The sequence below is a fragment of the Mixophyes fleayi genome, chromosome 1, assembly GCF_038048845.1.
Source record: "Mixophyes fleayi isolate aMixFle1 chromosome 1, aMixFle1.hap1, whole genome shotgun sequence".
In the NCBI taxonomy this organism is placed as follows: Eukaryota; Metazoa; Chordata; class Amphibia; order Anura; family Limnodynastidae; genus Mixophyes; species Mixophyes fleayi.
Genome location: NC_134402.1, coordinates 189,311,908 through 189,328,330, shown reverse-complemented (window position 1 = coordinate 189,328,330; position 16,423 = coordinate 189,311,908). Strand labels below are relative to the sequence as shown.

Sequence of the window (16,423 nt, the reverse complement as noted above, 5' to 3'; positions counted from 1 at the left end):
TCCACATCTTATAGGTTTTCTAGTGATTGACAAATATTTTATTCAGTTCTGTTAACAAGTAATCAAGAAATATTACCAAGTTTACTGATGTAATACCTCATACTCTTTAAGGAAAAACAAGTGGATTTTCCTGCAGCGATGCAACCTTCAGATACAAGTCTGGCTACATCACAGTTGGTCAGAGGGGTGAAAGTTGAAGCCAAGAGACCAAGAGAAGGCGGCAGGAAACGGAACCTCCTACCCTCAAGTATGTATAGTGGATTGCGCCACATACTGTAATATATCTATGTACTGCTCACATTCTGAAGAACCTGAAATTAAGATAAAAGTGGGATGTATATATGTATGTGTGGATGGATATATATTATATATATTAGTGTAATGATAACATACATTTTTGGAGGAATTTGCAAGGAATCTCTCATTGTGGCAGATTTATCTTGATTTGTCAACATCTTTGACTATTATTATTCAATACTGCCTTAAGGTTTCTTTTTCTGTTCAGATCACGATTGATACATTTCCACGTTACAAGTAGACCAATGAGGAGGAGTACCCAGAGTTTGTAAAAATATTCAGTGAGACATTTACAAACTCCATTGTGTGTGTGATAAATGGGAGCACGGGGGTGACATGTAGAGGGACACCTGGGATGAATATAGGGGCATATGAGTAGAATGTAGAGACAAAGGAAATGGATAAGGGGAAGGAGAAGAACACATGGAAGAGTTAAAGAAACATAGGGGAGACCTTATGGAAAGTGGAAGTGAAATATAATATATATGAGGGAAAATGCAAGGGACACAGGGGAGAGGTTATTAGATACAGGAGAAGTGGGGTACAGCCTTGCATCATTTAATATATTTTATATTCTACCGTATAGTGTTAAAAAAAAAATAAAAAAATCTAAAATGAATATAACACTCTAAAAATCTCTAAAGCTTCTGGGGGACTAGCCGGCCCCCAGCCATTCATTTAAAATTTTCATGGTAGCACTTTTAAATTCTCACTTTGGCCACTGTATATACTGTATGTAGATAAACAATGTAATATTGATATAATACAAGAGTGCGGCCTAATGTGTCATGATTTTACTAGTTTGGAGGCATGATAATAAATGTACAAAATTTAATCCACCCTCTACCAAAAATGGGCAACAGTGTGGAAGTGAACTATTTATAATGTATACATAGTTCAGCAGGAACACAGAAAAGATCCTACACATCTTTGGTAATTTAGATTTTGAGTAAATTAAAGCAGCGATGGGTAAACTAATGCACTTCAGGGGCCATTTGGGCTGTCCTTTAAACTACAAAAGGACCACACATTATCCTTTATCTTCGTAAGTTAAAGCAAGACATTTAGTGAACATATCGGCAGGAATTTTTAAACAAGTATTACAAGAAAAAAAAAATGTTTGACAATAACGCTGGGAGCCGCAGCTGAAGGCTCAGAAGGCCGCCTGTTGTGCTTGGAAACATTAATGGAGAGGTGGGCAACAGTTTAACATACTATACAATGTATAAAGTAAAACCCAATTAGGTTGGCATAATATAAACATCCCTTTTAACCATGCCATTCAGTAGCGAGTAGCTGTATGGTACATAACTGCAACATTGTGAAAGGAGAAGGCAAGGTCTTGGGACCCTGAAAAATGCTTTGCTAGTTTTGCTACATGTTAGCAATATTCACAACCATGTACTAGGATATACATCCTAAGGCTATATTAATCCATATAATTCTTTTTCTTGTACAGGAAGAGGTCACAGATGCTCTACTTATGGCTGTAACCGTTCATTCCTCAATATGCAGGATCTTATCAATCATGTATCTGTCCACTACAAACCAACTCAATCTATGCAAGGTAAGCAGACTTATGACTAAAGCTGCCCCCTCTGTACCAATATGCCCTGGATAGCCTATACCCTTTATTTTTAATAAGTGCCTGTCACCTACACACAGGAAATAAAGCCATATTGTAAATAGAACAGTAGTCGGGCTAATGCATGAACATTGGAGCAGCCCACAAAATGTCAGTCTCCTTTGTGTATTATATTTTTTTTATTTTACTACTTCGCAGTCTACCCAAATACTAATGCATCAGAATCCTACTTACTTTTTGTTAACCGATAACAATGCAATTGGATCTCTGAAATCTCAGCTCAGCTTTGACAACTTGATCCACCATGTGTACAGAATATTATAGTTTAAGGGGAATGTGCACACAGAAAAGTTACATGATAGGCCCAAGCAGTGACTCCCACTACCAACCTTTTATTGGGCCTTGCTTTTTTGACAATGACATGCCTAACAGGTGATTTCGAGAGGAACAGCAAAAGGAAGATGGTGGCCCATCCTGTGAAACGTAGAAGTGCTCTGGTGCTTGTTTTCACTCAGCAGTTCCAACTGTAACTAATAAATTACAGTAGACACATTGCACAGGATGAAATACCCACCTCATTAAAGCACCTCACATGATTAGACAATATCCTAGTCAGGAAGTAGATACACTCTAAGGGGTATATTTACTAAACGGTGGGTTTGAAGAAGTGGAGATGTTGCCTATAGCAACCAATCAGATTCTAGCTGTCATTTATTTGGTGCATTGTACAAAATGAAAGCTAGAATCTGATTGGTTGCTATAGGCAACATCTCCACTTCTTCAAACCAGTAGTTTAGTAAATCTAAGATGACAGTGGGGTCCCACAGAAAGGGCCCACCTCAACTTAGAGTGAGGAAATAGCAGAAGACTGATCTAACCTTTAACTGTTATACACAATTTAAAAGAGATTTTTATTTTTCTCCTTTTTCACTGGAGTCTTTTCTACCATATGCAACTCCTCAATAACCTCTTTCCTAATATATTATTATATATATTTTTTGTATGCATCTTTTATATTATAACTGTAGGCTGTTTGTTTTTCATATACAGATAAAAAGTTCATATGCTCAGTGAACAGTTGTGGCGAATCGTTAAACAGCATGCAAGACCTCATGAGCCATCTCAAGGTCCATTACAAGCCTAATCGCTATTTTAAGTAAGTCCACCCATTTTCTTTTTGTGTTATTAGGTTTTAATGTGGTCTGTGGCCAGTCTCCGGATACCACTATGGCATGAACATGGGTTCAGATAATGACTTATGGTGTCTATTTTGCCTTATTATATTCTTCCCAATAGGCATGGATATGAACATAGTAAGCTGGAATACATGTGCTTTATAGCAACAAGCGAAACAGATTTAAGTAAATGTGTGTGTATATAATTAGAACAACTTGAGTGTTGTGTCATATAATGGCACAAGCAAAGACTCGCCACAATCTCTGAAAGCTTAATTATATTATAATAAATATATATATATATATATATATATATATATATATATATATATATATATATATACACATATACATATAAAATACATTTTTTTTAGAAATTAATCAAAGTATGAGCAATTGATTGAGTGCCTCCAATAACAGAATTTTTTTTTATTTTTTGTAAAATAGATTTTGAATAATCAAATACCTGACACCATAAGCCCCTTAAAAAAACACCAGGGGGTAAATGTATTAATCTCTGATTCTAGCAACTCTCTTATATTTGGCAACTTTGCCAGCAAAGTTTAAAACAGCAATGTGTTTAAAGGCAAATCTTGTCATTACATAAATTGCAATTTTAAATGTGGAATATTGGAGATTTGTTATAATTGTTTGTTTGTTACCGTGGCCAAATAATGGTAGGAAGTAATACATTGCTGAAATTTACGCATGTCGGTAGTTCTCACCTGTGGAGTTGAATCATTCTTTGTCTTTCAAAAACCAAATTTAAAAGATGTGCCATGTTGCTGACAAGGTAACTTTGATTAACTCATAAGAGATGCACATAAAGGTCTGGGTCCCTTGAAAAAAGTTGGCAAGACATTGCAAAGTATTTGCTGTGGTGTTTTGATTTCCTTCCAGGACCTCCGTGTATAAGTTCGGAGTCGTTAAGTGCTATCAGCACTTCTCTGCTGTATGTACAATGCATTTACCTCTAAAAAGCACCTATAACAGGTGGAGGTGCCAGCATCCAGCTTGCACACTACCCCCAAACTCATAGGTGCCTGACTCTGCTTTATCTTCTTGGCTATCCTGGGGAGGGACTATCTGTCATGCAATGGGAACTTTGATGGGGGGGGGAAACATGACAGCACAATGCTGGTTTGGTGTCCATTTATCAATGATTTTATTTATTTGTCATCCAGCTCTTTCTGAAAAAACCTTCTGGTTGCCTAAAAATAAAGTTTTTAACAATGCACAAGAGAACATGTGCATACATTTTCTGTTGCATATCTAGAGCACCCAGGTATTCCGATACGCAGTAGTCCCAGGTTCTTTGATTCTGATTTAAACATGAAATGTTTTTGGGGTTTTTTCTGCCTAGAATTCAGACCTCTGATGCACCTAGATACACATGACTAGCGCAAATACCATCAATTACTATAACAGAAGTTGACACCCAAAATTAAGCAGTAGGGGCTGTTTTGGACTGATTATAGAGTTCAGGTATTCCATTTAAAGTATCGGCCATGTGAACACAGGACACAAATTTGCCAATTTACAATGGTTTTCATATTTTTCTATCTCAACAGATGTGAGAACTGTATGCAGCATTTCCGCACTCACCGATCCCTATTTAAGCACCTCCATGTGTGTTCTGATAACACTGGACGCTCCGTGTCACAAAGCACCACCCCCCTTTCTCCTCCTGCTAATGCTAAATCGGCAATGCCAGTGGCACATGTGAGTCGCCACACTAGTGTTATCCAATGCATCAAGAAGGAGACAACTCTTCCAATGGCTGATGATATTCCTACAACATCCATTGCGGTAGCTTCAACTTCCTTCCTCCCTGGGAACCACCTTCCCTCCATGAGCAACTTGGTCTCTCAGGCTTCTAGTTCCTATTCTATTCTTGATCCTTCTCTGTTTGGGGCGAGGCTCCCAGGTCCTTCTCAATCATCTGTTACTGGATCCTATCTTCCGTACATCCACCCACCAACCTACAACTTACCTCAGGCTACCATCTCACAGAGACTAAGACCATTCCTAGGGAACCAAGGGTTGCCTGCCTCCAACGCCATGTGGAAAAAAAACCAAGGTCAGGCAGAAAGTTTGCTTACTTCATTCTAAACTAAACCTTAACTATATGGCTCCATTTATGATGTTCATACCAAATTAAATGTGAGTGTGGGCCATGAGCAATGGCAAAAGTGCCCTCTGTTATATTTGTTTGTCTACAGAGATTGCTGTCATTGGGCAGAAAAAACAGTGTAAATTATATCGGGGAGACACAAATGCCAGAAATGCGCTATTTTCTGTGTCTGTGTCTGACCTGAGTTTTTAGCACAGTAGCCCCAGACATCAATGACCCATCTCTGTATTGTTTTCTGAAAAGATCACTTAAGGAAAAATAACTCTGAACTTTAAGAAAAATAGCTGACCCTCCCACCCTAGTGCATCTTTTTTATTATATTCCTTCTAGGACAAAACTGTGGAAACATGTCTATTGTGTGAGACCGGATACACATGCATGTTCTGAATGAATCTCGTCTAAACATGTTACAGATGACATAACATCATCATCATCATTTATTTATATAGCGCCACTAATTCCGCAGCGCTGTACAGAGAACTCACTCACATCAGTCCCTGCCCCATTGGAGCTTACAGTCTAAATTCCCTAATATAGACACACACTCACACACATACACAGACAGGGAGAGACTAGGGTCAATTTTGATAGCAGACAATTAACCTACCAGTATGTTTTTGGTGTGTGGGAGGAAACCGGAGCACCTGGAGGAAACACACGCAAACACAGGGAGAACATACAAACTCCACACAGATAAGGCCATGGTCGGGAATCAAACTCATGACCCCAGTGCTGTGAGGCAGAAGTGCTAACCACTAGGCCCCAGTGCTGCTAACAAGAGACTTACCTAACTAATCTTTGAAAACCACGTCTTATTTATTTATTTATTTTAATCCAGTAGTAAAAGTGGTAGTGTAGAATACTGCCTGCAATTACATAGTCTATCAAATTGGGCAAGAAGCAGGGAATAGGAAGGAGATGTTACAACCCTCTTCTGGGTCTGACTGCAGTAATTATTGTAATAACCTAACATGTAAGTCTTCTTACACTAAAGTAAGTATAGTACAATTGAAAAGAAAAGTGACTCCAAACAGTTTAAATATATACTATATATGTATTTTATGATTTACACCAGTGGATCTCAAACTTTCTCTGTTCGAGGCACCCTTAGGCTCTCCATAATTTTGTCAAGGCACCCCTAAGCCAAAATAATTACCATGTAGTCACCCACCACTGTGAGATCGCCACGGCACCCCAGGGAGCTGCGGCGTACAGTTTAGGAACCACTGCTTTACACTGTACTTGTAGAGATAATGTTTCATCTAGATCAGTGTATCCCAGTCTCCGCCTTCCCTGACATGGGAAATAATTGGTACAACCTGTTGATCTATTACAATGTGTCAGCCAGTAATGAATACACCTGTGCTCCAGCAAGATGGTATGGAAAACCTGCACTGTTAGGAGGCTGTGAGGACGGAGTTGGAAAACACTTGTCTAGACTTATTTGTACTGGTATACACAAAAGGGGTACTTCATCTAGAAATAACAATGGCCTGTTAAGATTACATGTATGTAAGCTTTCCAATTGTTCTCTCTCTTTGTCCTACAATGATGCTATAAGATATAACATGGCTATAGATTTACTCCTAAAACCACCACATTCTGTGGATGGAGAAGGAAGCATAGTGCTGATTTTTAATATCCTGCCAATTTCTTTAGTTGCACTGGTTTAAATTATTTACTTGTATTACACATTCCACACCTATAAATTTATTCTACTGCTACAGTGATAATACACAGCTACCTAGCTATTTTTTTCCAACATTTTTCATCAAAACAGCTAGAATTTTTTTTAGGGCATGGACTCTACAAGTTGTTGAACATGCAGCACAGGAAAACTAAATCAATGAACACCAATGTGTTCACTTGTTGCAAAGTAGCTGGTAATGGAACTACTCTGAATAGCTTGTACCATCCCACAGATGGCCACTGTAGATACTTCCACTTTTAATCAAGTGCCTTCAATTAAATTTATTTGGCCCAAACATACATATCTGTCAGTACAACATGGTACATACTTATGAGCTTTTAAAGATCCAGCAATGCCTGTTTTGCTGTAAAGTTAGTATTTAGTTGTTGTTTTTTTGTTAATAGACAGAAGTGGAAGCTGACATGCTAGAGTGCCCCTAAGCTACAGATCCCTAACTCCATTTTCTGTTACTTTGTCTGCAGCGTTTAATTCTGTGCACTATGGGTACAGTTTTGAAATGAAAGGATTCACATACCATGTTCAATATCCTTTGCCATTCTAATGTTACTCCACTCATAAAGACAGCCCACTTTCACACATGCAGCAGTGTTAGTTCAAACCCCTGGCAGATTGTCATGTAAGGTTTGCCCTTAAAGCCCATCACTGAAACATACCTATTGGCAAGGTGTTTAAACTTACATTTTGCAGATTCCAGGAGCCACTGTTCTCAGTAATTGCTAATACAGAGACCAGTAACGTAACCAGAGTTCTCACTAGCTGGCTTACCAAACCCTTGACTTATGACTTGACCACAGTTTTAGAGGTCACTCCTAGGTGGTGCATTGCCGTGAGTCACTGGGGTCCATCATCCAGAGTATTAAATGCACAGCTAACACCCAACAGGATGCATGCAGTTTTTGCCATATTTTAGTCTAGTCAGCATGCAATAGCAGGTGATGGCAATCATCTGACCAGGCAATGTTTTTCCAATTCTTCAATGTTAGCCATGTTTTCCCCATTGAGGAGCTAACTACCCTAACCCAACTACAGTGAGTTTTGCATACTTTTATGCTTCTTACATCAGCATTGTCCTCTGCTGTGTGTCTTATTCTCTGTTGAAAACCAAGGGAACAAGTCCAAAGAGCCGTAACGGGTGCATTTATAAGAATTTTAGTTTTGTTTTTGTTATGTTGTAATAATGTTCTGCTGCTCCTTTTTTGATACTTTATCTTCACCCTCCATTGTTATAGCACATCGTCTGTAGGCTACACAACTAAACAAAAATAATTGCTAACATATACCTATCACCTTCTGAGGAATTAGAATATATATATATATATATATATATATAATTAATATACACGCATACATACTTGTAGTAGCGATCTGCCATTAGTTACATGACAGCTGAAGTCTACAGTTCACTTAAATTAATAATTTTGTAAATCATTATCTTTTTAATTTGGGTGATGTTTGTTGCATGGAAAACTTTTTGTTAAACCTGGGCTCAAAATATCTGTCTTTCCTCTTATCGTAAGAGAATAATCCTTTAATAGTGAAAGTTTGAATTGGGTTAGGTTTGGATTCTGATGGGACTAATAATAAGCACTTACTAGATGAAATTTGGCATTTCTATGATCAATGGCTATTAAAGGTGATTCCTACCATAAACCATATTTTTCAAAGTCCCTGTTATGAAAGTCTTCTCTATTTTCCAGCTTAGTTGTTCCTTTCCACTCTAGCTGGCGTTATAGACCAATACACTTTGTTTAGTAGTTCTGCTTTCTATGCATGTCCAACAACTGCATCCTTGAGATGGTTGTTCTAGGACACTGAAAAAAATGTGCAGAAGACTTAAAATACAGATGGCTGATGCTGCCATTGATTGGGGTGGTAAAAACTTACGGTAAGTCAAATTTTATTTGGGGTGAATATTCCATTTTATTTTATACATCCTTAAAATCCAATATGTATGATATGCTTGTTTTTAGGACATGTAAACAACAGTCGCATTGTTTGGGAGCACACACGGGGCAGCTACAAGTGTATGCAATGTAGCTTTTCAACAGCAACTAGAGACCAAATGGATAAACACATAGAAGAGCTCCATAAGAACCCTCCCTCCACCAGACTTCAGGATGAAATAGGTGGGTATTTGCACTAGATAATTCCAGTTCTTGATTGTTTATTTTAAAAGCAAAATATTTTCATAAAATAGAGCAGAAAGTCATTTTGCACATATGTGTGTGTGTGTATGTATATATGTATGTGTATATGTATATATGTATGTGTGTGTATGTATATATATATATATATATATATATATATTATACACACACCATACTGCACTTGAAAGCAATAGGTGAATTAAAATCTCCTATATAAACTTTGGAGTTTGTAGGATATCACTTATAAACAAATGATTGTTATTGCCAAACAGGGTGGTTTGAATATCTCAGAAACTGCTGCTGTCCTGGGATTTGTATATACAAGTCTCTAGATTTTTCAGAAAATGGTGAACAAAACAAGCAAAATCTAGGAAGTGGGTGGTCTGTGGGTGAAAATGCCTTTTTACAGAGAGGTCAGAGGATAATGGTCAGACTGATTCAAGCTGACAGGAAGACAACAGTAACTCAAATAACCATGCGTTACAACAGTGGTATGCAGAAGAGCATATCTGTGTGCACAGCACATTGAACCTTATAGTGGATGGGTCACAGCAGCAGAAGACCACACCAGGTTTCAGTTCAGTCAGCTATGAACAGAAAACTGATGATACTGTGGGCACAGGATCTGCAAAACTGGACAGCTGATCTAATCATCATTTATATAGCGCCACTAATGCCGCAGCGCTGTACAGAGAACTCACTTGCATCAGTTCCTGCACCATTGGCGCTTACAGTCTCAATTCCCTAACATATACACATACAGCAGCCAAATAACCTATTCGTATGTTTTGGGATTGTGGAAAGAAACCAGAGCACCCAGAGGAAACCTACAAATCCCAACCAGATAAAGCGATTTTTTGGAATCGAATGCATGACCCCACTGCTGTGAGACAGAAATAGTAACCACTAAACCACTGTGCTACCGATAAATCTCAAATTCTGCTGTGACCTGCTGATGGTATAGTCAGGTTTTGGTGTAAACAACATGATTTCTTCCTGCCTTGTGTCAACAGTGCAGGTTTGTTGGCGTAATGCTGTTGGGCATGTTTTCTTAGCGCACATTAGGAGCCTTAATGCAGTTGAGCATTTTTTTTAAATCCACAGCCTACCTGAGTATTGTTGCTGACCATGTTCCTTTATAGCCACAGTCTACCCATCTTCTTTGGTTACTTCCAGCAGGATAATGTTCATATTAGAGAACGTCATCTAAAGCTGGTACTACGAACATGACGGAGTTCAGTGTACTCAATTAACTTCCACTGTCACCAGATCTCAAACCAGTGGAGCATCTTTGGGTTGTGGTGGATCAGGAGATTCGACCACAGATGTGCAGCAGCTGCCTTATGCTATGTCAGCATGTATCAGGATATCTAAGAAATATTTCCAGCACCTTGTTGAATCCATGCCATGAAGAATTCAGATTGTCCTTCCCAGTACTAAAAAGGTGTACCTAATAAAGTGGTCACTGAGGGTATATAGGGGTGTCACACATTTGCCTTCATATGCAACAAAGTAAATATGACAAGAGGAGTGACGAGACAGTGACACATGCACCTGTAGTACTCCAAATAATGAATGCTCTTTTGTTTTGACTTGAAGGAAAATTGTTGAATGCATGAACTGTGCATTGAATTGAAACAGGGTCGTGCTAATGCATGTTTTAAAAAGTTGAGTCAACCTGCCAATAGTCTTTTATTTAACTAAAATGTTTGAACGTTGACATCAAGTGAGCAACACCTCCACTAAACAAATTAGTGAATTAGTAACACTCCAAAAAAGGTGATGTAACCATAACAGCCAAACAATACTTTTATTTTCTACACTGTATTAGAAATTATAAAATTCAATTGCAATTGGCTATAGCAACTTTAATGCTCCAGTGTCTATAAATATTCCCATTGTACCTAGAGTAAGTAATGCTCCATTATGTTCTTCCAATAGCAGATAGTTCCATGTTATATAACTCATCACCCCCCAAACTAATTCCCAGTATGTTTTCTGTTTTCTCTTTGTAGATTATGACATTGACCTTCTCCCTTTCCACTCCAAGCTCCCTGCAGAGATTGAATCAAGTCTCTTACCACAGATCTGATAGGACAGAGCTCCCAGTAGCCTGTCTCTCTTACAGCCAGTGGAACACATTTCTTGGTGACTGACTGTTCAGCAGTGAAAATAAAATCCACCTGCTCTATGTACAAGAAATAAGACAGTGGAAGTAAAACATTATGATGCATGGACTTGCATTGGCAATGTGCAAGCAGAAGGCACGACACCATTTTTTCCCCAATTTGGATGTACAAATGAGAGCAGCTGAAATTTCAATATTTTAATGAAATATTATACTGTTTAAAGTATTTGTTCTTTTCAGTAGTTTGTATGCATGCTTGCTTATTTTAAAGCCATATTATAACGAACAACAAAAGAGACACTAACTTAAAAAAAAAAAAAAAAAAAATTAAATCTCAGGTTCTATGACAAATGGCCTTCAAAAACTATTGTTAAGGAAGACCAGAGTATGATCCTGTCTGAATTATGTGAAAGCAGTAATATCTTACGGTAGAATACACTAATCCAGACCAAGAAACATTGAATAATGTAAATATTTCAAAAGTTAAACAAGCACATTGTAACTCAACATATCGCCCAATTAGGGTGAAGGCCAGACAATGCCACGGGAATAATCTAATGTAACATTTTCTGCATCCAATGGAAAAAAACACCAAAGTTACTGTTTGTTTAAATTCTAACAGAGTTCAGACTTGGCAACATACATGTATTACCTAACTGTTGCTGTAATGGTAGAAGGAAAGGGTAAATTAAAGCCTGCCCCAAATATTAATATGTTAAAACACCCCTCCCCCCCTCCCCTCCCCACACAGGATGCAAAATATCTATCCCTTTTCGCTGTGCCGCTCAATCATACTTTTTCACTTTAATGCTGGGTTATCATACATCCCAGTTTGAGTACTAAAAAGGGAGGGGCCTAGGCAAGTGAGTGTGGTTGGGTAGATTAGGGCATGTTTTGGGTAAAATGGCGAACTTGGATTATTTTGTGCCTGGATAAATGTTAAGAAGCATGGTTATGCCAAGCTTTGATGCTGAGCAGACCAGATATACTGCATTATCATAGCTGATTGGGGAGCAGGCAATTGCACTGTGCATCATCAGAAGAGAGCAAGTGCTCTTAAATTACATTTTTAAAGTGCTTACTGTTGTGGTGTTGTAAACAAGTTAGATTTATTAATCATTTGTCTCTGGTGATGTAGAATGAACTTCTAAATATGGGAAGCAGATGGGGGCAAACTCTTGTTGGCACCTGGCAATAGAAAAGAGACTTCATTATAAACAAAAATCCACTTTTTTTGATATTTAATTTTAAACAAGTCTCACTGTAGTGCCAGGAGTCAGTGTGAATGTGTAATTGGCTTGATATCACAGTATGTTGTCCCCCATGCCTGTTCCTAATCCTATTGAAAGCAATAGAACCATTATAGAGCATGTTTGTAAATGCAGTATAAAGTGTGGGCAGTTCAGTTAGTTTCCAACTGCGCTACCTGCCACCAATAATGCTGGAAGTGAGCCAGCCAAATGGATAGATCTAATGCAGTGTTTCCAGGTATTTGTTGGCAAATTGGATGTTTATTGTGTCCGAATCAGTTGGCATTTGGCCAGCTTGCGGTTTCTGGGTTTTGGTAGTGTGCACATGGAGACACGGTTGTGTTGGAGAGGAGTACTTTCCTAAAAGAAATGACCACAATTTTTTTAATGCAAACTAAAATTTAGTTCATAAACACTATTTGTACTTGATTAAATAAAAAAACCCTCTATTATATCATTTAAATCAACAAAATGGACAAGAGCGAAGTGCTACAACGAGAACAAAATGCAGTGCCCACCACCTACTACTACATTTAATGTTCAGAATAAATAGATGGATTATTAAATTTGCCTATCTATATATAGCTGTCAGCTTTAGAGCATTAGCCATCATGAGCTGTAATTGCTGGAATGCCAGCTACTTCCAATGAAGCTGGAAATAAATAATAGAGTGATTGCCTTGCATAGAGTAGAGCTGTTCTTTATATAAAATGATTTAATTAGAAACATACTTACAAAAATGAAGAGTAAATAAGCTTCACTGTAAAGACTCAGGGGTCAATTGTACATCATTTAATCAAATCATTGAAAGATGACTGAGTATTCTATTTCACACACCCAGTTAATTTTAATTTGGAACGTGACTGCTGCTCCTTTTGTGGCAAATAAAAGATGATCATTCTCAAGCAAGCAGTAGTATTCTAAACTACATAGCAACAGTATAGAAATATTAACAGCAAAACCTAGCTGGGCTTTGACTTTAATAAAAAATTTGTTTTACATATGCCCGCTTTTACAAATACGTAGAGTGACCATCTGCATAGAAGCAGATTAAACCTACTACGGCTCAGTGAGTAGTGATAACCATTGGACCTTACTCCAAATACTTTTTGAAGCTTGATTACTCCGCTAGATATATAAAAATGTTTTAATTTACACCTTAGACTACTTTTTGTTTTTCTTTTCCATTTCATGAGAACATAAAAGCCATCTGTGTAAACAAACACAGCAGGCCTCTTATGCCTACCTATTTCACAACAAGAAGCAAGAATATATCAGCCAGGTTATTTGGAACATACACTAGCCCATCAGCCCAATATTAGTTTACCTCTTGTCAAAGTAATAATTGCACCACCCAGTTTCAATTACAGCCCTAAACACCCCTATAATAATCTATAGTGTCTGCATGTCTTACATCCAATAATGACAAGTCTGCCACTTTCGAACAGATAGAGGTTTAAAGATGGTGCTTTTTGTTCAGCAATGATGTGGATGGATGAGTCTACAAACTGCTGCATGTTCGACAATATTATTGACCTATACAGAAAAGCAGCCCAGAGGTGTTTCTTGTTTAATTTTTAAATTAAAGCACTACTAAAAATATTGTATAAAGTTCAGATATGTGACTAAAACTAGTGTAACCATGATTAAAATTATTACATTTGAAGGGAAAGTAATGAGAAAGTAAATAAAAATATATATACACACCTTTAATTAAACAGGCATCTAAAAGGAGAAATAGTGGCAAATATGTAAAATACATGTGGCTTATTTAGGGGTCCCATGTATTTGATTAATTCCAGGATCACCCTGTTTTTTGCCACTAGAAAAATTTAGTTTGGAATTAATTTTATAGAATTAGGACTTTTAATAGAGTGATTAGTAAAAATTTGGGGTATAGATACTTTGCATTGTTTTCTTGTCTATCGTACCATTTAAAGTACTTTGAAAACCAGGATACTTTGGACAAAAGTTTTCCAATAGGAAAAAAAAATAAATACACCTTTGCAGCGCTCTTTATGAGATTTCATTTCCAGAGAAATGGTGATGTAGAAGAGATTTAAATTTTATTTTCAGTTGCAAAAATGTTTACTTATGTTATCTGTAACTAGGGAGTTTCAGGGGCCTGATAGTTTAAAGTGCAATGATTAAATATAGCTTACATCCTTAATGTGAATTCACATTTTCTAAATAAACCAAGTTGTCCTGTTAAAGCTGCAATTGATGGTTGGTATTATTATTGTGACTGTATGGGGAAATTCAATTGGCCACGTTACTTGAAAAAGTGATGCAGCCTATTACCATTATTACGGTAATAGTGCACATAAATACCATTATTACAGTAGTTTTAATGCCAGCTTTTTGCTCACAGCTCCCTGAGCAGAAAGTCAGGTTGATATTACCATAATAACAGTAATAGTTTTTAAGCAGTGGTACTTCAGGGGGAATTGAATTCTTCCCCCCCTTATATGTAGCATGGGAATTTAATACATTACATTGCTTTAAGCATCTTGTATTCTTTTCATATTTTTGGAAAGATCACGGTAATAAAATAGCACAATGCAAGGTGACTTTACCTGCACCTTTATATATTTCATTGTTATTAGCAAAACAAGACTGGAGTAATGTTAAGAACTCAAAATGGCTACATTTAATTTGACTTAAATATTGTATGATAATATACAGCTCATTACATTCTGGCACAAACTCCTGTGGAGCTTCAAAATAGATGCACTGTGCTAGCACCACTTGGAGCCAGCATACTTTTTTTTTTCCCCCCAGTCAGCAAGGACTGGGTGTATGTAAGCCTCAGTCTTTGCCTGTCCCCCCCACTGCAAGTTTTATCTGGCCAACATATACAACATAACGGAGCAGCACATAAAGGCTAATCGCGCTATTCAGTGCACCATGTTTGTGACACACCTGTGTATGAGAGCCATAACGGCATATTTTAATTTCATACCCCATTTTGTGGTTTAGACCCTACTTAGGCCTTAGGTCAGGGGTTAGCACAAAAAAAAACTAGATCAGTATGCCAGATAAATAAAAGCAATATTTCTTTGAGAAACAACAGTACCATTTAATGCTTAAAAAAGTTATATAGAGCATAAGCAGTGAAATAAAAAACTAGCTAAATGGGATAATATCCAGTCTTGTTAAAAACTTTTGCAAATTATGCTGCCACTAAATAAATATTGATAAATATGTAAGTTACAATAAAAAGCTGCCAAAAAGTTGACATTTTTAGTCTAAAATTCCCACAGTGGGAAGAAATACAAACAGAATTTTTGGAGTTATAATACATAGCAAACAATATCTTTGTTCCAGATTTCACTATAATAGTCTGCAGCAGCATTTACTGAAAGTTGTCTGCTTTACCAGCGAGTTGAGAAATCTACAGCCCAATTCATACTTCAAAATAAAGTACACTATTTCTATTCTTTGAATGCTTATTGTAAACTCAGTTTGTTGGCTACACCACTATAAGCAGACCTGTAAGATCACTACAAAACTCTTAATTTGGTGTTGGCAAAAAAAACAGAAGGAAAAAAAACCCCCCACCAACACATTAGTATTAATTTCTTCAGCCAGCGAATTTTTAAAGTATCAAACAATCAAGTGATCAATCATAACCATTAACTAATTAAAATGCAGGAGTCTGGGTAGACCGAGCAGCCAGAGGGGTGGGGTATGTGTTATGGCTGCAGTCTATTACATAGACTGAATAATAAATATAATAACTGCAGAACAAGTTACAGTAACCCCACAAGAGTATGCTGGAAAGCATTAGAGACATCAACTGTCTTAATGCAACTCAATAATATCTATACTATGACTATTGTGCCAATCTCCACAACATACTTTTCTTGTCACACCTATACTTTTGTCTGCTTGTATGTTCCCCATCTTATGTATGCTCAATTTCCCCATGGGCTGACACTGGAGTATTGTGGTACTTTGAAAAATAAATAAAACATCCAGGTGTGTATTTGTGGC

The 16,423-nt window shown here is 37.3% G+C and overlaps 1 protein-coding gene across 1 annotated transcript; it reads left to right on the top strand.

The window, feature by feature from the left end:
• Window positions 1–75: 75 nt before the first annotated feature.
• Window positions 76–16,423, top strand: LOC142146819 (zinc finger protein 414-like). The gene is made up of 6 exons (XM_075204672.1): window positions 76–247; window positions 1,757–1,864; window positions 2,933–3,038; window positions 4,629–5,137; window positions 8,873–9,028; window positions 11,065–16,423. The coding sequence occupies exons 1-6, from the start codon at window positions 139–141 to the stop codon at window positions 11,139–11,141; spliced, it is 1,065 nt and encodes a 354-aa protein (XP_075060773.1). The 5' UTR covers window positions 76–138; the 3' UTR covers window positions 11,142–16,423.